Genomic DNA, 23,756 nt, shown 5'->3' with positions numbered 1-23,756 from the left:
AATTTCTTCCCAATTTTACCCCTCCACCCCACCTGTCAAATCTGGACCGGACCCCAATCCCATCAATCTCCAAGAAACATGGCGACGACCGAGACAACTGACAACCCCGTCGTTGAAGCCGCACAGCTTATGAACAGAAAAGTAAAAAAAAAAAAAAATTTAATTTTTTTTTAATTGTATTTTGGTTGAATATTTCAGTAGACAAAGGTACCCGTTGTTCACTTGTTATTCTCGCAGGAAGCTTCGCGGAAGCTGCAATGGCGGTTCCCGCCTGCATCCGTCTTCTCCATTTAACACCCGCCTCGCTTCCTCCCTCCTTCCCTCAAAGCCCATTTCCCACCTTTCTCTCTCTAGACATTCCGAGTTTCTCTACCCCCGTTCCCCCCCGCCACGACCAATGAAGCTCGTCAAGATCAACCGGCTCAGCCCGAAGCGCCTCTTCGGGTCCAAGAAGGACCGGTCCGGCGTGGCCAGGTCGGACGACCCGTCCTCGTTCGGGTACGGCACGACGTCGTCGTCGTCCTCTTGCTCCTCCGCCGCGTCGTCCGTGCACAAGCCCGGCGCCGGCGGCGAATCCCGGACGCCCACCAGCGTGCTCCCCCCGCAGCTCTCCGGCGAGTGGTCCGACGCGGCGTCGTCGTCCGCCGACTTGAACTGCGAGCTCGCCCGGGCCTTCACGTACATCGACGGCGACAACGACGGGGTCCTCTCGAGGGACGAGCTCGAGGCCCTGCTGACCCGGCTCGGGGCCGAGCCGCTGAACGCCGACGAGAGGGCGCTGATGCTGAGGGAGGTCGGGTGCGCCGACGACGGCGGCGGCGGTGCCGGCGTGAGGATAGAGGACCTGCTCAGCCGGGTGGGCTCCGCGGGCGGAGATCCGGACTGCGACGTCGAGATGCGGCGGACGTTCGAGTTCTTCGACAGGGACGGCGACGGGAGGATCACGGCGGAGGAGCTGCTGGGGGCGTTTGGGGCGATGGGGGACGGGGGGTGCACGTTAGAGGAGTGCCGGCGCATGATAGCGCAGGTTGATAGGAACGGGGACGGGTTCGTGTGCTTCGAGGACTTCAGCCGTATGATGGAGCTGCAGATCTGATCATGTAGTCATTCACACAAAAATGGATGGATGTGATTATGTGACCGCATCACGATGCTTCTGATGCGTAAATTTAACCTTTATTGTTTAGACTCGGATTGATTCGCGGTGATTCGATGAAAATGAATGAGTTGATTATAAATGATCGTTTGTATCATTCAAAATACTTAGTGACCGAAAATATTCTCCATCATCGATAATTATGTATGTCTTACTATTTTTGGAAACAACAAAAATATATTTTTATTTATTCATGTTTATAAACATACACCAGATCGTTTTTGGAAAAATATTATTTAAATGGTTCATTTTTTACGAATAAACGGAGAATTAATTTTTTGAAGATTTTTTTTAGGGGTGTGCATGGTCCGGGCCGGTCCGGTCCCGGCATGGAACCGGGGACCGGACCGTAGTCCCGGTCTCCATATTTTCGGGACCAAGGATCGGACTGGTACCGGCGGTCCCGATCCGGGCCGGTCCCGGTCCGGTCTCGGTCCCGGCCCAATAGAACCGCTAACTATTGAAAATCTAGTCAACTTAATAAACTATGCCATGGTAAAAACATAACGACTCGCTATGACTTTTATGATCGACGAACTTGACTAAAATGTTCGAATTCAATACCAAATCCAGCCATTACATGATAAAAACATCACCAACCGCACTCAAAAAAACCTGCAGAGAGAAAAGATGACCAAAAACAAGATAGAAAATAAGACTAAAAAGAGAGTCTTGAGGAGGAGAGTGCGACCATGCAAGGTTGGGAAAAAAATGGGCAATGGACTTTTATTATTCTGTTTTTTTTTTTCAATTTTTTTTTTGCAATTGTATATATTTATATATAAATAATTATATATTATTGGCGGTTCGGTCCGGGCCGGGCCGGTCCGGTTCGGTCCCAATACAAGAAACCCGAGGACCGGACCGCCCAACCACCGGCCCCATTTATTGGGACCAAGGACCGGACCAACCCAGCCGGTCCAAGCCGGTCCCGGGTCGGTTCGGGCCGGTTCGGTCCAGTTTGCACACCCCTAATTTTTCTTTCTTTCTTTTCGGTTTTTCTTTTATTTTATTGGAACGAATTGGGAGATGATTGATCAAATTTGGTTTGATCTACCAGACGGCTAAGAGTAATTGATCTATGTGGAAGGAAGATGCATTTCGATTTTTCCGTACACATAAGTCCGCGCAGATAAATGAATGATTGAGTATTTAATTCATATCATGAAATCACAAGATGTCGCTTAAGTAGAACCGACACACAACACGACACGACACGACGACACGTCATTTCTAAAAAATTAGAAAATTTCGACATGTTGAGACATGTTATATTTATCATGTACTTATAAAAATATCGGTAGTGAGTTTCTTCTTATTCTTCTTCCGTTGAGAATTCATGATTATGTTTTTTTTTTGGGTGGGTATATTAATGTTGGGTGACTGGGTATATAACTTAATTGTATATATTTTTGATAAATTTATATTTTCACTCTTAATTTAATGAAAATGCTTAAAATTGATTTTGTGTGTGCTGAGATGCTGAACTCGAATGTCGCCGGCATGTCTAGAGCGCCGACAACGCATCGGTCATATGTCGGAGAGTGTCAGAATGTCAAAGAGTGTCAGACATGACATAAATTTTTTTTTAAAAAGTGTCGGTGCTTTCCTAAGGTGTTGCAATATGGACCGCTAGATTTAGCGGCCCATATCTCGACCTTTGGACATTGACCTAATTGACACCTGTTGGAATTCTTATGGAGTTTGGGATTTGATTCCACCCGCCTGCCTTGCGTGAACATTCCATATTTTTGTTCCCTCGAAAGTTCCATGCAACTACACCTTCGTGACATGTTCTCCATCATGGGATTAGGTCACACGAGAAATGATTGCATCATGGAGGGGCATTCCCATTAGGTGCCTTTAACTTTAAGGGCATTGCTGTTGGGGTACATTGCTGTTTAATGAATAATGTTCTGAAAACCTAGCTCTACGACAACACTTAAAAGAGAGAGCACATATCGTCGGTAAGCACCTGAACTTTTGATCCGTCGTTTCAAATTCGTGGACCGTAATGTGTTCGTCATCGAAAGTCTCTTGAGAATTGTCGTATATTCTAATCATACGTCACGAGCACTTTTCTTGAGGGTAAAATCTCACGAGCTTTGTTATCGAATAGAATCGAAGATCATCTTGAGGGACTATCACGTGTGTTGTAAGGTTATTTCATGAAGTTTTGGACAATGACAATCTACGGCTCAACAGTCGTACAGATACAGGCAACTTGATGGATGTAGACGCAAAATTTTTCTGCAAGAAGAGGCAATGACAAAAGGGAACGACAGTAGGAAAACGATGGATTTGATCCGTTCCATCGTCAGGAACGATTCAACATGCGAGTGGTTCCAGAAGAAGCAGATGGGCAGTTTCTTCGAAACTCAACCAGCTGCGTCCGAAACGGTGTTCTTGTCGTGCGGCGTGATTGTCCAATGATCCTTTTGACTTTCCACCTTCGCAGATTGTCCGTCCCTGTAACGCTGCTGCGGCAGTCTAACCATGAACACGAGCTTCTCAAACTCAAATCTTAGCAGATAATAATCAGTACATGAAGCAAAAAATTACACGTCGACAGAGATGTAACGGAGAAAGTGAATGTGGCTATGGACTCCATGACTCTCAGGCAAAAAGAAAAGACTGTAAGTTGAAGAAGATGTTGGATTCTAAGAACGTCGACCGAGATGTGGTATCTTTGAGCCGTTCATAGAGCAACTTCGGATGAAGGAGGAGGAGGAGGGAAAGAGTAGTCAGGTATCGAATCAAGTTCGCTTCGGTTCCAACTGCACCTACTTACTAGGATCTTGCCTGAGCAATCGGGTTTCGAGAATTCTAATTACTTCAAACATCTCGGGTCGGACGGACAGATCGTCGTACGCGCGCACCACAACGCCAGCCAGACTAGTCCCTCTGCTTCCTCTTCCACGTAGTTCCGCTGCAATTCAGGATTGATCAACGTTTTCAACTGCTTGTTCTTAATAATACGTCCGTCCATCCGTTCTTTCAAAACGATGTATTTGCCAAACGCCAGGAGAAGAACGGCATAAGTGCCAAATGCTGTGCACGGGCATTCATTTTGGTGCCAAAATTTCTGCCGGATCATTTAAGTGCTAAATAGAAAACAAAACGATCATTTTAATGCCTCCGGCGAAAAAATCCAAACCAAAATTAATTCGTGGCATTTTTTATTAAATTTGTAATATTAAGTTGATATTTTTAACAAAATAAAGTCCACGTGAATTTCTAGACTAAAAAAATTTAAAAATAAAATAAAATTAGATTTAAATAAAAAGAAAAATTAACATTTTTAATACAAATTTTATTTAAAATAAATTAAAAAAATTAGCTTAAAATTTTAATAAAAAAGATAATAAAAAAAGAGGATACAAAATCAGGCGGCGGGGCATGCATAGCCCTCACCACCTGGTTATCCATCCCGTAAGTTTTTTTTTTACTTTATTTTTTGGCTTTTTTGTTAAATTTGTAAAATTATTGTTCAAATTTTGACAAAAAAGCTTATCTTTCAATTTAAATAAAATTTTTATAAAACATTTAATAAAAATTTGTATTTTAAAAAATTTATTAATTTTGTATTTTAAATATATTTTAAATAAAATTTGTATTGAAAAATGAATTTGAACCAAATCGACATTGTCTTAGCCACGTCATTACCACGTAGGAGAGAAAAAATATTAAAAATCATCATCATTTCTCAATAGTCCAAATGGACAGAGTTAATAGAAGGACTTGTTTGCACCAATTTAACAAATTTTAGGACTTGATTACACTTTTTGTGAGTTTTAAGATTCAATTATACTTTCGTGACAAGTTTTAAAACCTCTATTGGACATGCCTTTTTTTTTTTTTTTTTTTTGAATTTTTAGCTTTTTATTTTTTTTATAAAATTATTAAGTTTGTATTTTTTATTTTTAGTATTTTTTTCGATTATTAGTTTTTTTTTATTACTGATTGGAGCTCCAACGAGCCACGTCGCCTTCATATATTAATATAAAAATTCCACATCGAATTTTTTGTTGGAGTGGGCACTTAAATAATGGTTTTTCAAAAAAATTGGAATTGAAGTGATCCAAACGAAACTTTTGGTACAAAAGCGAGCGTCGTACACAACTTTTGACACTCCTAATGTTCTTCTCCTGCCAAATGCTAGTAGAAAAAGGTCCCCAATCGCCTATCTAGAGATGAGCACAAGAAGCGTTCTCTCGGAGGCGAAATGTCGCTCTTGAGTGTGCTATTTACTATGTACCTGTACCCAAGGGCAATGAACCCAATCACGCCGTCGATGAGGTCATTGATATAAACATCATTATGGCGATGATAGGTTTGAGAACCGGAGTCGGAAGCAACTGTATTTTCTACCTGGGATTTTATAGCCCCCTCTTGTACATTTCTGTTGTGCATGATGCTAAGAAAACTTCCTAATATATTTTGAAGATTGACAAAACCTTTCATGTTATCTATTGAATCTGACAGAAGTTGTTTTCATGTAGTACTCATGGAGAAACAAGATCCAGACTCTGTTTTTTGTCATCCGAATATTGCATCTAAAGCTCTGGATTCTTTTATCTCGTTGATATCGTACATGACACGGACACCATTGGAGTAATATAATAATGCCAACGAAGAATGCATGTTTATATTGTCAACGTACTTGGTATCTCTAGACTCTATGCAAAGTCTATTCGGACTCAGGCAGTAGCATCTGATTAGGAAGTATCTTTAGACGTAGAATTAAATGGATAAATATATATCCCAACAGCTAGTAATCTGGCTCAGGATTCACAATTGGAAAGTATTGATCTTCAATATCGAAGATTGTTTTTGCAATACAACTTATTACGCTAAACATCTTTGATTGATTGACGATATTTTTGAAGTTGAGATACTCTTTCCAAATGAAGAACTCTACATATGGAAAACTAGCGTGACATTGTATGGGCGACTTAATCAAGGTTGATTGGAGAATGATCGGACTGTCCAATGGCTAGTTTGGAAGTGGAAGAGTATAAAAGGAATTTCTAGTACTAAAGCAAACTGGTTGTGAATTTGAAATTCCAAAATTCGAGAGAGCTTCTACTTTATACACTTGTCTTTATAAGCTTCAAAGTGGCAATGTTTGAGAGGTTTTCTAAAGAGTGATTGTGTGAGATAGTGTCATCTTTCGAGAAGCTTCACTCACTGTAATATCTTATCGAATAGGTAGTGAAATCTAGCCATTAAGCTGTCTACATGAAGAGTGGACGTAAACTTGCAATAAGCCGAACCACTATAATATCTATGCGCAATTCTCTCTATCTCTTAACTACTTAATATTATCATTATGGGTATATTGCATGTAAGTGAATATGTTTACAATATTCTCGTTCATCAGACGCTGACTTCACATGACATTTATTTTGAATGTTTTAATCCTGCTTTAATTTGTCAAGATTGATCTAAATCATCTATTCACCCGCTCTACGTGATAGTGCTAGTAACAACACATGATCATAGCAGAGCAGAAACCCGATATCACCGCCTCAAATTGCGCATTCAGCATGTACTGTACAGGCAAATGCGGCGGTGCATGATCCTGACATTACCTTGATCGGATCGTTGCGGTCGCTCCCCAAGATTAGAAGGTAAGGCGTTGTGGATCATCAAGGGATAGACCAGTGAAAGCTCTCTCTTTGTCCTGCAAAAGCCCCTCAGGCTAAGCACGTTTGCGTGTGTCGAAACCGAGCTTGCCCCTTGCATTTCCCTTCCAAAGATCTCTTCCCTTTCTTGATCAACAGTGACTGCTCTTGTCAAAGCCACTAGCGAATCGTCGGCTATGCATTCCCGATAAACCACGCCGGGATTGCCTCCGCCCACGATTTTGCCATTGCTAAAGTGGTTCGTCGCGTCTCGCAGCTCCTTTAGCGAGAAGCTTTTAGGAGGTGTTGGATCATCTTCATTGGCACAGGAGAAACGGATGGCCCGGAGATTGAACACCATATGCTCAAATGGTTATATTCTTCGTCAACGCAAAGGGGATGGTGTAGGCTTGATAATATCCTGGAATTTCTTTTACGCATCTCATTAACAGGACACAGTATTAGGTTTCTAGAAAATTGTATCTTGGGCCAAGAATTGAAGTTGCCCGTCAAAGATAGAGAACAAGTCCAACATAAGTTTGAAAGAAAGGAATGCTGGAGAAATGAATGACAATTATAACGAGATTTGTTTATTAAAGTCGTATAACTTTTTTTCTGGACACAGAAGTGTTGAAAAGTTATTATAGAGGTATAAGGTTAAATCGGATCAAGTAACCTTTAGGATCTGTATAGTTAATTCGGGCATCGGGAGATTTTCAACTCAGGAATTGTTTCTATTCCAAGGTTAAAGGCCTCGACTTAACTGGTTTACACGACTTTTGCACTCATGCCCCTAAGTTACAAAAGGAAATGGTTTGGGAAAGTGACACAAATATTCTCTGAATTTCCTGTAACTTTTTAATTTATTTAATATGGTCCCTCAACTTTGATCCAATATGTAATATCTGCAATGAATAAGTATAGCCCATGAATTTTGCTTCAATGTTCAATGTGGTCCGTGAATTTTTAAATATTTTTACATAGTTTAGGGACTACGTTGAATATCCACCATTGATTCAGGGACTACACTGAACAAATTAAAATTCTAGGAATGACATTGCAACGTTGAACCAAAATTCGGTGGCCGTTTATGTTCCTATCCCATTGAGAGACGAACTTCTGGCTGACTAGACGTATAGATTGAGTTGACCGCATGAGGTCCAGAAACAAAAATTTCATCCATAAAGGGCCACTGCAAAGTTCCTCTGCCAATACTAATTTCAAAGTCTCGTAAGGTGAAAGATCCAAGCGTTCGAATATGAAAATCATGGACAAACCTGAATTCCCTGCGACAGGAAAACCATCAAGTAGCAAGTGAGGTGAAGATGGACTAGTTTACTGGCATCATTGCATAATTTGCTTCCCTCCCTCCCCGCTTGATCTCCACCTTGCATTTCTCATCCACAAAGACAACCATGTCCGGTCACAAACTTAAAACAACTTGAGAGCTGAGTCTCGCGAATTCGCCCCTGCCTCTAGGGGCTAAGTGTCTACATTTTCCTCAGCATCAACAAAACTAACGAGTCTCACTTTCAGCCGTCGAGTTGTCCTCCCTCATTGTCTATCACGACGGCTTCACAAAAGTCGTCTCGGAAGAAAACTTGGCGTTGCCAGAAAAGAAAAAACACAGATGAATTAGTAGTCCAGGAGTACAGAGCACAAGGATCAAGTCAATTTATCCCCATAGTAGTTAAGTTTCGCTTACATCCCTGGAAAACATATTACATAGTGTAAAAATATGCTTGACATATCGATATGCTAGTTGAGGGCCCTGCGCTTTGAAGAATTTGAAAATTCACTTACTGATATTTGGGGATAACTACACGTTTAATTTTTACAAGCAGCTAAGTTTTACATTCATTCACAGCTACTCAGATAGGCTAAATCGTCGCCTTTTTTAATGTCTCTTGAATCCTTACTATCGATTTCGCTCAGAAGATTGCAATCCTTACATGAAACACATAACACAAGATTAGCGGAGTCTGTGGAAGCGGAAGATGATGTTGAATATGAAAGAAGGTTGATCCAGATGTAGTATCTCCGTGCCTGTCATAGAGCAATTCCGGATGAAGGAGAAGGAGGGAAAGAGTAGTAAGTGGTGGAATCACTGTTTCGACTCTGACTGTGCCGACTGCTAGGATCCTGCTCCTGCCTGAGCAATTGGTTTCCGAGCATTCTGATCACTCGAGACAGATCGCGTCGGACTGATGGATTAGTATCCACACACAACAATGCTAACTGGACTAGTTGCTTTGCTTCTTCTTCCACATAGTGCCCCCACAAGCTAGGATCAATCACTCTTTCCAACTTGTTCTCGTTCATCATCTGGCTAATCCATTTTCCCAAGCTGATAATTTCATCTGCTAGCAGACCAAACTCCGTGCTCTTCCGTCCGCAGATAAGGTGGAGAAGAGTTTTCCCAAAGGCGAAAACATCGTCCTTCAGAGTGCGCCACTCGATAATTCCCTTCTCTGATTTACTCTCGTGCACGATGTCCACACGGTAGAAACCTCCCATCTCAGCCTTAAATCGAAAAGCTAGCAACATACTCGACAGGCAAAAGCGGAGTGGCGTGGTCCGAACATTACTTTGATTGTGCAGCTGGTGCATAAGACCTCTTGCTGCTCCCAAGGCTATACGCTTGCGAGTAGTCCAATCGAGAGGTCGGGGTGACCAATCCGGTCTCTCTCGACCACAATGAGCAAGGCTGTAATGGATCATCAGGGGATAGACCAGGATAAGCTCCTTCTTGGTCCTGCAAAAGCCGCTGAGACGTAGCACGTTTGAGCGTGTCCGAACCGAGCTTGCGGCTTGCACTTCTCTTTTGAAAGCCTCTTCCCTCTCTTGATCAAGGGCGGTTGCTCTTTTCACTGCCATGAGAGAACCGTCCGCTAAGCGTCCCCAGTAAACCGCACCGAATCCACCTTCTGCGAAGAAGTTGTGCCGGCTAAAGTTCTGCGTCGCGGCTCGGAGCTCTTTTAGGGAGAAGCTTCTAGGATGTGCTCGATCGTCTTCACTGGACTCGGAGAAACTGAAGGTTCGTAGATTGAACACCATGTTAGAGAACTTCAATTCTTCTTCAACGCATACGAGTGGTGTGAGCCTGGTAATGTCTTTGGGTTGGTGCTGATTGATTCCGGAGTTCCTTTTTCCGAACCAACATAGAAAGACAGTCTTACAATACTTCGAAAATTGTTTGTTTTGTGGGCCAAATTGATAGAGAAAAGGGTCTTAACTTGGTTAGACAAGACAAGGAATGCTGGCGTAAATCAACCACAATGACTAAAATATCTCTCGAGTTTGAAAGTACGAAATCCGACCCGAAAAGAATGTGCGAAAGCCGGACCACGTGAGAGGGAAAAGAAGAACCAGGTGCATAAGACTTGGTCTCTAAATCGGACCATGTAAGAGGGAAAGTCCACGTTGAACTTTGACAGATCAACTTGGTGTTTGACTAAAGTTGGGGCTTGTGTTGATGTCGGAAAATCGTGCAAGAAACATTGTACGTTGTTTGTTTGTAAAACAAATCAAATGGTGCATTTCTTTACCCAAAGACTATTATGCTAATAAAATCTTATTTCTTATTGTCACAAATGAAGATATGGGCTGAGTGGGCTAGACCCTATTATACCCACTTGTAAATTAGAATTGACACTAATCAATAATAATTATTATTTTTATTAAGTTTCGAAATTAAAACAATAAAATAACTGTTATCTTCTAGCAAATTAATGAAAAAAGAGTCACAAATATTTTTTATTATTTAATTTCGGATCCTTTTTTTCGACCTTATGGTTATTAGGCGCTCTTACATACTTTGGAAGGTTGTGTCTGCTCGGACGTAAAATCTCAACATGTAGAAGGTTATGTATGTTCGGACATAACTTCCTAAACATAAGTTTCGGTAATATATATTCAACGTTTTTTTATTAGTATCATAACTTCCATTTTCGTTTTCTTTCAAGAGAAATACAGTCTTCTTTCCAATTGTTTTCTTTTGAGAATTTTTTTTGAGAAATATCAGAATTGCTAAATGATATTCTCATTCCGAGACTATGTCGTATCATAAAGGATTTTTGTCAGTAATTATTAGTAACGTTGTGGGGCAAATAATTCCTTAAAAAGGATGTTATCCCGCATCAAAATCCGATTCCATTTCTTCCCATTTCATCATTTTATTTCCTAATAGGTGTGTGTGCCGTGGCTTCTAGCTTGTGGCTGGTGACATTCGTGAAATACCTCCCGAAGAATTGCAAGTGTTTTGAAACGACATTTCTTATGGACGAAAAGCTACAAATCTTCCCCGAAAAAGAAGGCCACGACCCTCTTTCTGATTCACTTTTATAACAAATCATAAACAGTTGGTTCCCACCACATTACAATTTCAATCGAAAGAATTTCAGTAATTCTGTTGAATAAGAATCGAGAATTTCTTTATTAGATTGAGAGATTGTTTTCGCTAAAAATTATGAGTACTTAACATTGTGCGAGTTACTCGATAAAATCGAGGGTTAGGAAACACAATTGTGTCTTGAGTGACTATAGTGTGTTTGTAATCTCTATCGTATCGCTCGATCTATAGGAGAATCTGTGTTGCTCTCTTCGTGGGGTATGTCACATCAATCGAACTACGTACATCCGGTATCCGAATTATTTCCTTATTCAATTAATTTTATTATTGCAAAGTGAGAAGAGACATCTTATAGACAAAAAAAAAAAAAGTAGAGAGTCTAAAATTTTCTTTAGTGTGGTATCAATTGAAAGAGAAAGCCATTAGTTGGCCAAAAAATGTCAAAAGAAAAGTGTTCATGCCATTAAAAATTCCAAACTGATATTGCAGGAAAAATTCGCTAATCTCTTGTCCATTGTTACAACTTATTACCAACTTAGATTCCGTGTTAATTCACAGCAAATTGAGTCACGAGACAAACCCGCGGCTTAATAATCCGACAAGTCTAGTTGACTGGATAGGGTCTAGACGCAAAAGTTCCATTCATGAAGGGCGACAACAGAGGTCTTCTGCCGGCATTAAGGATAAATAATCAAAGGGAAGACCGGGGAAAAAGATGGATTTGAACGAGTCCCATCAACTAGAAGAGTTCAACGTCGAGTTATTGAAGAAGAAGTAGATGATCGACAGTTTCTTTGCAAACTAACAACCATAGACGATTGTCAAAGTTCAAGATTCAATCGCCATTAGCCAATTGACAAAAAGTGACTTCTTCGATATTTCTTTTCTTTTGGCGGACCTCCTTTTTTTCGTTGAAAATGAATGATAATGATTGCTTATATTGTCTGAAATAATTAAGTCAATAAGAACTATTTTCATTATCGGCAACAATTTATGTCTAAATATTTTCATGAATGTTGAAAATATTTTTTTTTCATTCATTTTTTTTTTCGTTCATTTTTTTTTTGTAAGCAATACAGACAATCATTTTTAGAAAAATATTTTTTAAATTATTCATTTTTTTCGAAACAAACGGACCTTTAGTCTCTTGTCAGTTTCTACCTATCCCTTCCGTGATAAGTTAGGACATAGCAATCCCCACAAGAAAGCAAAAGATATTTGGAAAACCATTGGGTACTGTAGCTGTGATATGCACCGTTCAAACTTTGTGTACGTCCTAATATTAACTCCAACAGTATCTAGTATTTGCTCGACGAAGACATTACAGAAGGATCTTATAAGCGAAACTGGAAATGAACACATAGGAACTTAGGTAAAACAGCAGAAGGCACAAGTTGAACTCCGTGTTGAAGTTAAAAGAACAGACGCTGACCAAGATGTAGCATCGTGAATGCCGGCGGTCATAAAGCCATTTCCGACGGAGAAGGAGGGATGGAGTAGTAAGGAGTCGAATCACACTCGCTTTGGCTCCAACTGCTCCTACTGCTAGGATCCTGCCCAAGCAATTGGCTTTCGAGCATTTGAACCACTTCAGACATCTCCAGTCGGACAGATGGATCGCCATCTGCACACAATAATGCCAGTCGGAGTAGCTGCTCTGCTTCTTCTTCCACATAGTTCCCCTGCAAATTGGGATCGATCAATCTTTCCAACTCGTTCTTGTTCATAAATCCACCAATCCATTCCTCCAAACTGAGATTTTCGTCATAAGCCAGCGCTTCAAGTTTTGCAGATGGCTGTCCAGAGATGAGCTCAAGAAGCACTTTCCCAAAGGCGTGAACATCATTCCTCAGTGTGCACTTTCCTGTGTGTAGGTACTCCGGGGCAATGAACCCGACTCTGCCGTTGGCATAGGTGGTGTCCACATAAACGTCTTCATAGAGACGATAGGTTGGACAATCGGAATCGGAATCAGCTGAATCTTCTCCTTGGGATGAGGATGAGACTCTTGCGGGCCATTGAATAGTCCCTTCCTTTGCATTTCCGTCGTGCATGATAAGGGCACGCCAAAAATTCCCTATCGTGGCCTCAAATCGTTCATTCAGGAATATACTTGACGTGCAAATGTCGCGGTGCATGATCTTGACATTGCCTTGATTATGTAGGTATGCGAGACCTCTAGCTGCTCCCAAGGCGATGCACATGCGAGTTGTCCAACCGAGAGGTTGGGTGGACCGATCCGGTCTAAGTCGAAGATGATATCGTAGGTTCTTGTTGATCATCAAGGGATAGACCAGCAAAAGCTCTTTCTTGGTCCGGCAAAAGCCCCTGAGGCGCAGCACGTTCTGGTGCGCTGAAACTGAGCGCCCCACTTGAACTTCTGTTTCGAACTGCTCCTCACTGCATTCGAAGATGGTGCGTGCTCTTTTTACTGCCACTAGAGAGCCATCGGCTAAGCGCCCCCAGTAAAGCGTGCCGAATACACGTTCACTAAAGAAGTTGTCTCGGCTAAAGTTGTGCGTGGCGACTCGGAGCTCCTTTAGAGAGAAGGTTTTAGGAGGAGTTGGATCATCTTCAACGGACTCAGCAAAACTGAAGGTTCGGAGATTGAACACCATCTTTCAAGCAGGGAGCACCCTCTGCATATCCCAAGAGACTTTGCTTTTTTTTGTAACTCAAAGTTGGGATTTTGCGTCTCACCCCCGACTGCTTTTGGTCGATGTGAATGAACGAACGAAAGGGTAGGGAAAGTCGTTGGATTGCAGGGCTGATGTCGAAGTCCAAGTGTGGGGGCCATCTCACTCCCAAAAAGCAATCCTAGGAGCAGCTCCGTGGAAATTGAGAGCGAGAGAGGTTTCAATTTCATTTGCCTGGAAGCTTCCTAAATTCTGAAAACAAGAAACAACTGCATTAACAATGAAGTAGAAATCTTTACTATCATATAGTATGAACAAAAAAAAAAAAAAGGGAGTCAGTTGATACTAAAGTAAATAAAAATCGAGATTTATTTCTGTTAGATCTTTCTGGAGTCAGCGTTGACCAAATATTGGAAGACACAAAAGTGCTTGGGATTTTGCAAAAAAATGCAGCATTTTTTAAAAATATTTCCCAAAAAGTCATTTTCCAGAAAAATGACCATGTTTTCCATCGTTTGACGAAAATCTGAAAATGCTCTGAAAAACGATTTTCGCCGTTTGGCAAGAAATTAATTTTCCTAAAAAAGAATATCAAATAATTCGTATTTTTAATTATTTTACTTTTTAATAATTTTTTTTTATTTTTCCCTCTTTTTTTTTTTTATCTTCTTTCTTATAAAAATTTCTTCATCAGCTAATCGCCGCTCATGGCAGCAGGTGGAGCCCGGCCACACGAGAGCTGAGCCGCGGCTCATGAGGCCTTGAGCTCTCCCCGACTCACCGAAGAAGCCGAGGAGGTAGATGAAGGAGGGGATGGCGGCAATAGGCAACAGCAGCTCTGTTTTTTGGTTCGACAGAGCAGCAGCTCTGCTGGTTTGCGTGAAAAAATGGGGGAAAAGAAGCAGCTCAGAAAGGAGGAGAGGGCAGGATCTTCACAGAGAGATTGGAAAATGATTCCCTTCCTTTCAAAAGTGGAAATCATTTTCCACAATTTTAGGAAGAGTTTTTTTTTCATTGACCGGATAATATTTTCTTTGACCATGCATTTTTCTCCCCCCAAACATAAGAAATTTTAAGGAAAATATTTTCCAGAAAAACCTTTTCCGTAAAACAAACGCGGCCTTGATATGAGTACATATTCCTTGCAAACTCCCTTGCATAACTCTTCTTGGCATATTGCGACTTGATATGACTTCATCTTCCATGCGAACTCCCTGCATAACTCTTCTTGGCATATTGCGATTGTCACTCGTGACTTAAAAGATAATAATGATCTTGAACATCTTACATATATATATGAACACAGAAGATTCGATTTGCGAGGATGTCCAAAGCATCTACATGCGAATTCCCCTTTCTCTTCTTTCTTTCGTTTTTGTTTAAATGATTAAAATTCCTGGAGGACAAGAAGACTACATATCAAATTCAAAGAATAGCAATTTGATTCAGACATGGAATTGGCTCGGCAAGTAGAGAGTCTCCGGTCTCAGGAATGCGAGGAGGAAGGTGCGTCCCTAGTATTTCTTGAAATTTCGTGAAAGCTTCGTATGAGTTTCCTCGTAGCAAAGAAAGTCAAAAAACCAACTAGTCCAACCATATCCTAATCCTCCTCGGAAAAGCTGAGACACGGATTTGAAAATGCAGGCAGAGATGGGATTGACAGCGGCTTGGAATTTCCTCGATTAATAAGCGAAGCATATTTAGATGATGCTACCTTAATTGATGCCTTGCATCCTGAAGATTACAGGGGAAAACACTGTCCACCCCAAAATGTCTACAACCTTAGCATGCATTAACATCTGAATGCTACTCAGTTATCCATGGTTGAATAGATGAAACATGTTGATATTTATTTATCTTGGATTATGACATCAGCGGTCTCCGCATTTTTTTTTCCAATATTTGAAGTTTTGCCTTTTACTTTAGTTCTTTTTTCCAAAATGATCCATAGTTATATATATATTGTAATTATGTCAATTTAGCCATAAACCTATTTTTAGTTCCTGGCGCTGATGCCGTACTACTTGCACTGATGCCGACTTTTTTGGTCCAAGATGCTTTGTATGTAGAATTTAATTTTTCGACCCAATTGCGGATTGGTTTGAAACAATATAACTTCCATAACAAACACGAAGATTCATTCACGATTAATTCTAAAGATTAAAAGGAGACACTTTGAATCCGTATCTCGGTTTCTAGTTTTCAATTCCATGACAAATGTAGAAGATAGCAGTCACTACATGAAGGACGTGGTATATGTGCCCAAATATCAGAGAACGGTATTACAGGAAGATCATTCGAATGAAACTGGTGGAAACATTGTACATACAGAGTTTAGGAAGATAAAAACATAGAAGCCGGATTCGTTATTGAAGGTAAAAGGCAATGGTGATGATGTAGTATCGACATGCCAGTCATGGAGCAATCCCCTGAGGAGAAGGAGGGAAAGAGTAGTACGGAGTTGAGTCATACTCGCTTTGACTCCAACTACTCCTTGAACTGGGGTCCCGCTGAAGAGACTGGCTTTCGAGCATTCGAACCACCGCAGACATCTTTGGTCGAACAGATGGATCCTCATGTGCGCACAACAATGCCAACCGGACTAGTCCCTCTGTTTCTTCTTCCACGTAGTTCCCCAGCAGATAGGGATCGAGTACCCTTCCCAACTCGTTCTTGTTCAGAAAATTACCAATCCATTCGGCCGGATTGAGATTTTGAAAATGCGCCAACTTATTAAGTTCCAAAATTGACTGTCCCGAGATGAGCTCGAGAAGCATTTTCCCGTATGCATGGACATCATTCTTCAGTGTGCACTGTCCTGTGCACAAGTACTCGGGGGCAATAAACCCATGTGTGCCACAGAGGTCGGTGTCGACATAAACATCTTCATAGGGTTGATAGGATGGAGAATCGGAGCCAGAATCAGCTGAACCCGTGCGCCACTCAATAGCCCCTTCCTCTACATTTCCCTCGTGCATGATCATGGCAAGCGCAAATCCTCCTATCACGGCCTCAAAATGCTCGTTCAGCAGTATATTGTATGAACAGATGTCGCGATGCAGGATCGTGATGTAACCTTGATTGTGAAGGTGCGCAAGCCCCCTCGCTACTCCCAAGGCTATCCGCTTGCGAGTAGTCCAATCGAGAGGTCGGGCAAACCGATCCGGTCTCTCTCTAAGATGGTAAGATAGGCTATTGTTGACCATCAAGGGATAGACCAGCAAGAGCTCTTTCTTGGTCCTGCAAAAGCCCCTCAGGCATAGCACGTTTGGGTGCCTCGAAATTGTGCTTCCCACTTTCATTGCTTCTTCGAACAGCTCGTTGCTCAGTTGATCGACAAAGCGCGCTCTCTTTACAGCCACTAGCGAACCATCGGCCAAGCGCCCCCGGTAAACTATGTTGAATACACCTTCCCCCACGATGTTGTCTTTGCGAAAGTTGTGTGTCGCGACTCGGAGCTCCTTTAGAGAGAAGGTTTTAGGAGGAGTTGGATCGTCTTCAACGGACTCGGCAAAACTGAAGGTTCGGAGATTGAACACCATCTTTCAAGCAGGGAGCACCCTCTGCATATCCCAAGAGACTTTGCTTTTTTTTATAACTCAAAGTTGGGATTTTGCGTCTCACCCCCGACAGCTTTTGGTCGGTGTGAATGAACGAACGAAAGGGTAGGGAAAGTCGTTGGATTGCAGCTTCGTGGAAATTGAGAGCGAGAGAGGTTTCAATTTCATTTGCCTGGAAGCTTCCTAAATTCTGCATAATTCTCCACCGTCATTCATTGGGAAGAGTACTAGTCTTTTTCTTTTTCTTTTTTTTTAACCTACATTGGCTGTACATTCGCATGAAAAAGCTATTGACTTTTGCGTGTCCTCGAAGATCCATTCTTCTAATTTTGCCCCGAATTTGGAACACGTGCGTTATATATGTCGATCGATCGTATTGCAATTTTTAATAGATGATCCTTGAAAACAAGAAACAACTGCATTAACAATGAAGTAGAAATCTTTACTATGATATAGTATGAAGACACAAATATTGGAACGCAGAAGATCCGATTTGCGAGGACGTCCATAGCATCTACGTGCGAATTCCCCTTTCTCTTCTTTCTTTTTGTTTTTGTTTAAATGATTAAAATTCCTGGAGGACAAGAAGACTACATATCAAATTCAAAGAATAGCAATTTGATTCAGACATGGAATTGGCTCGGCAAGTAGAGAGTCTCCGGTCTCAGGAATGCGAGGAGGAAGGTGCACCCCTAGTATTTCTTGAAATTTCGTGAAAGCTTCGTATGAGTTTCCTCGCAGCAAAGAAAGTCAAAAACCAACTAGTCCAACCATATCCTAATCCTCCTCTGAAAAGCTGAGACGCGGATTTGAAAATGCAGGCAGAGATGGGATTGGCAGCGGCTTGGAATTTCCTCGATTAATAAGCGAAGCATTATTAGATGATGCAACCTTAGTTGATGCCTTGCATCCTGAAGATTAGAGGGCAAAACACTGTCCACCCGCAAAATGTCTACAACCTTAGCGTGCATTAACATCTAAATGCTAGTCAGTTATCCCCGGTTGAATAGAAGAAACATGTTGATATTTATCTTGGATTATGACATCAGCGGTCTCTGCATTTTTTTTTTCCAAAATTTGAAGTTTTGCCTTTTACTTTAGTTCTTTTTCCAGAATAATGATCGACGTACTGTTCAACAGTTTTCACCACGACACGTCCTGTGGTGTCCAACTTGATATCACAGTGACTAAATTAAGGGGAGGGCTAATGGGGGGACATTTTTGAAAAGTACATGAACCATTTTGATAATAAAAAAAAAAGAAGTAGCGGGATAATTGTGGATAAGAGTATATGGACCATGATTACATTATCCCTATGTATCTAATATCTAGTAATAATAACCACATTTGCGATCAAAATGTCATTTAGAATGCCACTCCAATGTTCATCAAAATCCAGGGCGTTAGAATAATTTATGCGAATACATGTATAGAAAGAGATAGCAAGATTTGATGCGCACATGGACAAATGCCGCTCATAACCGGCCACAAGCAACAAAAACGGAGGTTAGAGGAAATATAGGGATTGCTAACTGGATTATTAGGAAACTTAAGCGCATATTAACAATGTCATTGATTGTCTCATGGCATCTTTATCCCCATGAAGTCGCGAAAATTATCAGGAAGCATATCTTTGCAATTATGAGAAGACCGTGAGTTGAGGAAGTTTATCCAATCAGTCATAATTCTAAATTTATTATACGGCTGTTAATTCAATCTCAAATTTTTCAATTTTGTTCCGACCGAAAAAAAAAAAAACTTTCGAATTTTGTCAATTTAATTTTATAACTTTGCACAGAATTCTAATATAATGATTGTGGCCAATTTTCTGCTGCTCTCTGTTCCACTTGAAACCATACCCATCACTAATTCCTTCCCCCTTTCTTTATTAGAAAATTTGCTAGACCTACTTCTCAATGGTCAACTCCGCAGCTTTATGAACTTGCCAGTGGCAGGTGGCTTGCCGAATAGATCTTCTGGTCCAGAATCTACCGTCATCTTTAAGAATGCCCGCATAGTTTCCTTAGCTGGGCTCTTATCATATAGAGCATGAAATTTTCATAAGTTACTAAAGTTTCAACGAGTCTGGCCTTTGAAAAAGGAACCAATAAGTCTCGCCAAAAAAAAAAAAACAAAAGATCATGAGTCCTTTGTTATATGAAAGATACATATAATATCTTTAATATACAGCTGAATAGATAACCAAATCGAATTCATGTTTCCTAGCAATTTTGCGATTTTTAGCCCCCATTTATTTCACGAAAAATGAATAATTTGCATAACGTCGTCCGAGAGGTAATAAAAAAGTCATATACATATATTGTAATTGTGTCAATTCAGCCATAAACCTATTTTTAGTTCCCGACGCTGATGTGGTACTACTTGCGCTGATGCATACTTTTTTGGTACAAGATGCTTTGTATGTAGAATTTAATTTTTTGACCTAATAGTCGTCCTACGCATAAATACTTTTTTTTGGGGGGTTCGAACACCCATAAAGTTGACTTGATAGGGTCCGGACACAAAATTTCAAACATAAGGGGCCACAAAAGGGGTCTTCTGCTAATATTAAGGACAAATAACAACGAGGAAGACCGAGGAAAAATATGGATTTGAAGGAGTCCATGGCCAAGAAGCATTCCACATGTTGGGATTGAGTCAAGAAGCAGATAATGCACAGTTTCTTTGAAACTTACCTCCATAGAAAATGGTTCGTCCTGTGAAGTTATTGCAAATTCCACCGCGTACTAACTTATCAAGAGAGATTACAAAAATCAACTCATCCCGTAATTTACGTTGTTGAGTCACGAAAGAAAAATATGTCTCTACAGAGGAAAAAAAGGACTGCCAATTCCTTTCTTTCTTTCTTTCTTTCTCCGTCCAGAAAAGAAAACCTCCTAGTCGTTTATGAACCAACGAATTGAGGAGTACAATTCAATGGTTTTCTATTCTACGACCTACAAATTTGTGAACATTCTAGTCTACTCCATGTCCAGACGAATCATCGTGGGGCTTTATTGGGTGAATGTGCGTTAGGGCACCGAACCTTACACTCGGATCCCGCATGAAAAGAGTATTGAATTGATTAATTTTAGGGGTTAATACCATTAAAAATTAGCACTCACCATATATATACCGCAAGCTATTTATCGTCTCACAAAAAATATCAAAATGGTAATGGCCCTAATCTTTTAAAAATGATTGCAATGAGCCAAAGCGACGATTCCCGCCATTGAAACAAATTCGAGATGGGTTTATCTTTTTTTTTTTTTTTTTTGTTTAGAAAACTCACACCCTTTTATTTCTCAACTAGAGACAACATAAGGCAAGCCCAACGCAGGGGCATCACAACACAGGAGGTCCCATAAAGTTTGGGATGGTTTACATAACCAAGAAACAGGAAGGTAGTTTAAACGGAAAGCCTTAGAAATCCAGTTAGCAACCTGATTTGCAGATCTCCCGCAATGGGCCACAGTAAGGTCTGAATAACTCTTTGAATAGCTCTGGATATGGCCCCGGGCCTCCAGTATGACCGCTTCAGTCTCCTAAGGTACAGCATCATGTTCAAGTACGGCTTCAATCTCCCAACGAACAGCATCCTGTTCAAAGTCCGGCATCAATCACCATCTTGCAGTCTGAGCATGAGTACAGTTTCTCCTCTCTTCTAGATCTAAAGAACCCCAAGGCTTCTACCAGAGCACTCGCTTCCGCTTGAAGAGATGATAAAGCATGGATTTTTTTTCATAAATCCTTCAAGTAGCGTTCCATGTTTATCTCGAAGGACTCCCGCAATCGTTGCTACTCTGCTCCCAACCTCAAAGGAGGCATCAATATTGATCTTCAGGGGACGATCCTTCGGTGGGTTCCATACAGCCTGTTGGTGAGTTCGATTATGCTCTTTTTTCCCTTCTACTTTATTCCATCTCTCATAGTTGCGAACCAAAGCCCCTGCCATCTCAATCAGATCTTTCGGGTTGGGATGTTTACTCCTAAATATACAATCGTTTCGGGCTTTCCAGATCGTCTAGAGGATTGCTCCAATTTTCTCGATTTGAAGGGAATCTCCTATCCTCTTGAGAGGCTCTTCAAGCCATCTATCTATTCTAGTTGTTTCACTGGCTGACAGTTGTAGGTTAATTGTAGGGTGACTCCAAACAGCTTTAATCCAAGGGGCAGTGAAGGAAGAGGTGTTCAACTGTTTCAACTTTGTTTCCACAGAAGGGCAGTAGGCATCTTCAATTATTTTCCCTTTGAAAAGGTTTTCACGGGTGGGGATAGCGTTTTGGCACACTCTCCATGGAAAAATTCTAACCGTTGGTGGGACTCGAAGATGCCAAATCTGATGCCAAAATTTCCAAGAGGGTTTGTAGGATGTTGAGGCCTGAATCAAGCTTGGTTCCTTGACTTTGCTGCGGATTGTAATATAGGCGCTTTTCATTGAGAAGAGTCTTGACTTTTTAGCAGTCCAGATTAGTCGATCTTCTATTTTTCTAGAGCTTAGTGGAATTGCCAAGATTTCCTCAACTAATTGGTCATCAAAGAGTTCCCTTAGAGTCTCCTTGTCCCAACAGGAGTCCTCTTTCCTTATCAAATCAGCCACCATTAAAGGGTCGTTACGATTAGCTGGTCCTCCAATAATACCCTGCTTCAGCTATTTGTCTTCCTGGATATTAATTTCCTTTCCGGAACCTACAGACCACCTGACATTGTGAACAATTGCATCTCTCCCACTCCAAATACTCTGCCACCCCCAAGAGGGGCGAGAACCCTTCTCTGCCTGCCAAAAGTTCCTATTAGGAAAATAAAGACCTTTCAGTAAATTTCCCCATAGAGGGTTCTCTTGTTTACCTAGTCGCCACACCTGTTTGCCCAACATAGCTTTATTAAAAGATACTAAGTCTTTAAAGCCCATTCCTCCTTCATCTTTTCTCCCTTTAATACCTCCCATTTTTTCCAGTGAAGCCCCCTCTTTGTCTCGCAGCCTTTCCACCAAAAGTTAGCAATCCTCCTCTCAATGGCTTTACAAATGGATATGGGAATCTTGAAAATAGACATAGCAAATTGAGGGAGAGCTTGGACTACTGATTTAATTAGGATTTCCTTTCTGGCCCTTGATATCAAATTTTCCTTCCAACCCTCCAGTTTCGAGTTGACTCTTGCCAGCAGCTAGGAAAGCAAGTCCTTTTTTGAAGTTCCCCAATCAGAGGGGATACCCATATACTTGCTAGTTTTTTCCATTACTGAAACCCTCAATACCAAAGCCATGTTCCTCCTCAAATCTGGTGGGCAATCTGCACTAAAGGAAACTCCTGATTTGTTCAGATTTATGGCCTGCCACGAGGCGTAGCAATATTGATTTAGTAACATTATCAGATTTTGGCATTCAATAATTCTTCCATCCGAGAATCTTTAAAGTCATTGAAAAACACATCAATCTGATTGGAAGCTCAATACCTTACCCGAGTAGTTTTTCTTTGAGATAGTGAAGAAAATGCACAATCACACAATTAAGCGCGTCATTAAAACCTCTCACAACTGCACGATCCGTTTGCACAACACAACATTTAGCACTGAGTCTCCTCATTCTCCAACTCGGTGACAGTTAGTGAAAGCTCGAGAGAGGTGTAGATATGAAGAATCGTACTATGCACCTCTTGATTGTTTGAAGGAGGTTAAGGTTAATAATGTCATCGCTCTTGTCATTGCCTCCCCGCGAGAATAGGAGATAATCTACTAAATTAAGACGAAATGGAGATTCCACAGAATGGCCCGGGTAGGTGTGAATTGTGCAAAGTGTGTACCCAATTTTAGAAGTGCCAACTAGAGCCTGCAAGAAGATAGCAGTAATTACATTGTAGGAAAGTATTACAGAACATACAAATGAAAGTGAAGAGGAGCATATAGAGTTTAGGAAGAGATGAACATAGAAACTGATTTTGTTATTGAAGGTAAAAGGCAATGGTGATGATGTAGTATCGACAGGTCAGTTATGGAGCAATCCCCAGAGGAGAAGGAGAAGGAGGGAAAGAGTAGTACGGAGTTGAGTCATACTCACTTTGACTCCAACTACTCCTTGAACAAGGATCCCATTGAAGAAAAAAAATGTAAAATTGGAACAAGAGTTAAATTTGGAATTTTTTTCTTGGGTAATAGGTCTAACAATTTGGGGGCATAATAGATGTAAAAAAAAAGAGGCTCTAACCGAAGCTATTCATCTAATTATTTTTTTTATCAATATTTTTTTTTTTTTTTTTTTGCGGCAATAGAACATATCATTTTGTTGCATCAAAAGTAGATGGATCACGGTGGTTGACCTATTCACCCTCACGCGAAGACGGGGTTCTTGCCACCTCACACAAAGGGTCAGATTGATCTAAGAATAAAGCGTGGAAACGCATAAATGGAGAGGCGGATGACTCGTTCAAT

At 41.0% G+C, this 23,756-nt stretch overlaps 4 protein-coding genes across 4 annotated transcripts; 1 reads left to right on the top strand and 3 right to left on the bottom strand.

Moving 5' to 3' along the window:
* Positions 1 to 311: 311 nt before the first annotated feature.
* LOC115737692 (probable calcium-binding protein CML36) lies at positions 312 to 1,119 on the top strand. The gene has a single exon (XM_030669969.2). The coding sequence runs from the start codon at positions 398 to 400 to the stop codon at positions 1,094 to 1,096; it is 699 nt and encodes a 232-aa protein (XP_030525829.1). The 5' UTR covers positions 312 to 397; the 3' UTR covers positions 1,097 to 1,119.
* A 7,713-nt stretch (positions 1,120 to 8,832) lies between these two features.
* On the bottom strand, positions 8,833 to 9,840 carry LOC115737809 (BRASSINOSTEROID INSENSITIVE 1-associated receptor kinase 1-like). Its single transcript, XM_030670161.1, has one exon. The coding sequence runs from the start codon at positions 9,838 to 9,840 to the stop codon at positions 8,833 to 8,835; it is 1,008 nt and encodes a 335-aa protein (XP_030526021.1).
* Positions 9,841 to 12,594: 2,754 nt separating this feature from the next.
* LOC125315967 (BRASSINOSTEROID INSENSITIVE 1-associated receptor kinase 1-like) lies at positions 12,595 to 13,752 on the bottom strand. Its single transcript, XM_048282596.1, has one exon. It carries the CDS (start codon positions 13,750 to 13,752, stop codon positions 12,595 to 12,597), a length of 1,158 nt encoding a protein of 385 aa, XP_048138553.1.
* Positions 13,753 to 16,021: 2,269 nt separating this feature from the next.
* Positions 16,022 to 17,321, bottom strand: LOC115733504 (BRASSINOSTEROID INSENSITIVE 1-associated receptor kinase 1-like). The gene is made up of 2 exons (XM_048281710.1): positions 16,847 to 17,321; positions 16,022 to 16,771 (listed from the first exon to the last, which is right to left on the bottom strand). Exons 1-2 carry the CDS (start codon positions 17,310 to 17,312, stop codon positions 16,185 to 16,187), a joined length of 1,053 nt encoding a protein of 350 aa, XP_048137667.1. The 5' UTR covers positions 17,313 to 17,321; the 3' UTR covers positions 16,022 to 16,184.
* Positions 17,322 to 23,756: the final 6,435 nt, after the last annotated feature.

Source organism: Rhodamnia argentea, chromosome 7 (genome assembly GCF_020921035.1).
Source record: "Rhodamnia argentea isolate NSW1041297 chromosome 7, ASM2092103v1, whole genome shotgun sequence".
Classification (NCBI taxonomy): Eukaryota; Viridiplantae; Streptophyta; class Magnoliopsida; order Myrtales; family Myrtaceae; genus Rhodamnia; species Rhodamnia argentea.
Note: the sequence above shows the minus strand (reverse complement) of the source record. Positions and strands in the feature narration are given on the sequence as shown.